This window comes from Diaphorina citri, unplaced genomic scaffold (genome assembly GCF_000475195.1).
Source record: "Diaphorina citri unplaced genomic scaffold, Diaci psyllid genome assembly version 1.1 scaffold90537, whole genome shotgun sequence".
Lineage (NCBI taxonomy): Eukaryota > Metazoa > Arthropoda > Insecta > Hemiptera > Psyllidae > Diaphorina > Diaphorina citri.
The window spans coordinates 19,773-20,016 of NW_007467515.1; the positions used below are offsets into that span (position 1 = coordinate 19,773).

The following is a 244-nucleotide window of genomic DNA, read 5'->3' on the forward strand; positions in this document are numbered from 1 at the left end:
TCGATTCCCGTCCGGGTGAGAACTTTATATGAATTCGTAATTATGCGCTAAGTTATCTAAATGGTTGCGGGTTCGACCAGCGTTAGGTTGCGGGTTCGACCTAATAAAGTCTTACCTTGACAACCAAGTCCATATAGCCATGATGTTCATCGGAAGTAACAGGAGTGTAAGCTCTGGCCACAAACTCGTCATTGATTGTTGCTGACAGCGATAGATGTTGACCGATTGGCAAACCTAACCATGC

The 244-nt window shown here is 45.1% G+C and overlaps 1 protein-coding gene across 1 annotated transcript in view; it reads right to left on the reverse strand.

The window, feature by feature from the left end:
* LOC103524067 (NADH-cytochrome b5 reductase 2-like) overlaps positions 1-201 on the reverse strand; it is a gene marked incomplete at both ends in the record, with an annotated part of 19,964 nt that extends 19,763 nt beyond the window's left edge. Inside the window, one exon of the mRNA XM_008489074.2 lies at positions 116-201. Coding sequence (XP_008487296.2) covers positions 116-201 — 86 coding nt within the window. The remainder of the gene's footprint in view (positions 1-115) is intronic.
* Positions 202-244: the final 43 nt, after the last annotated feature.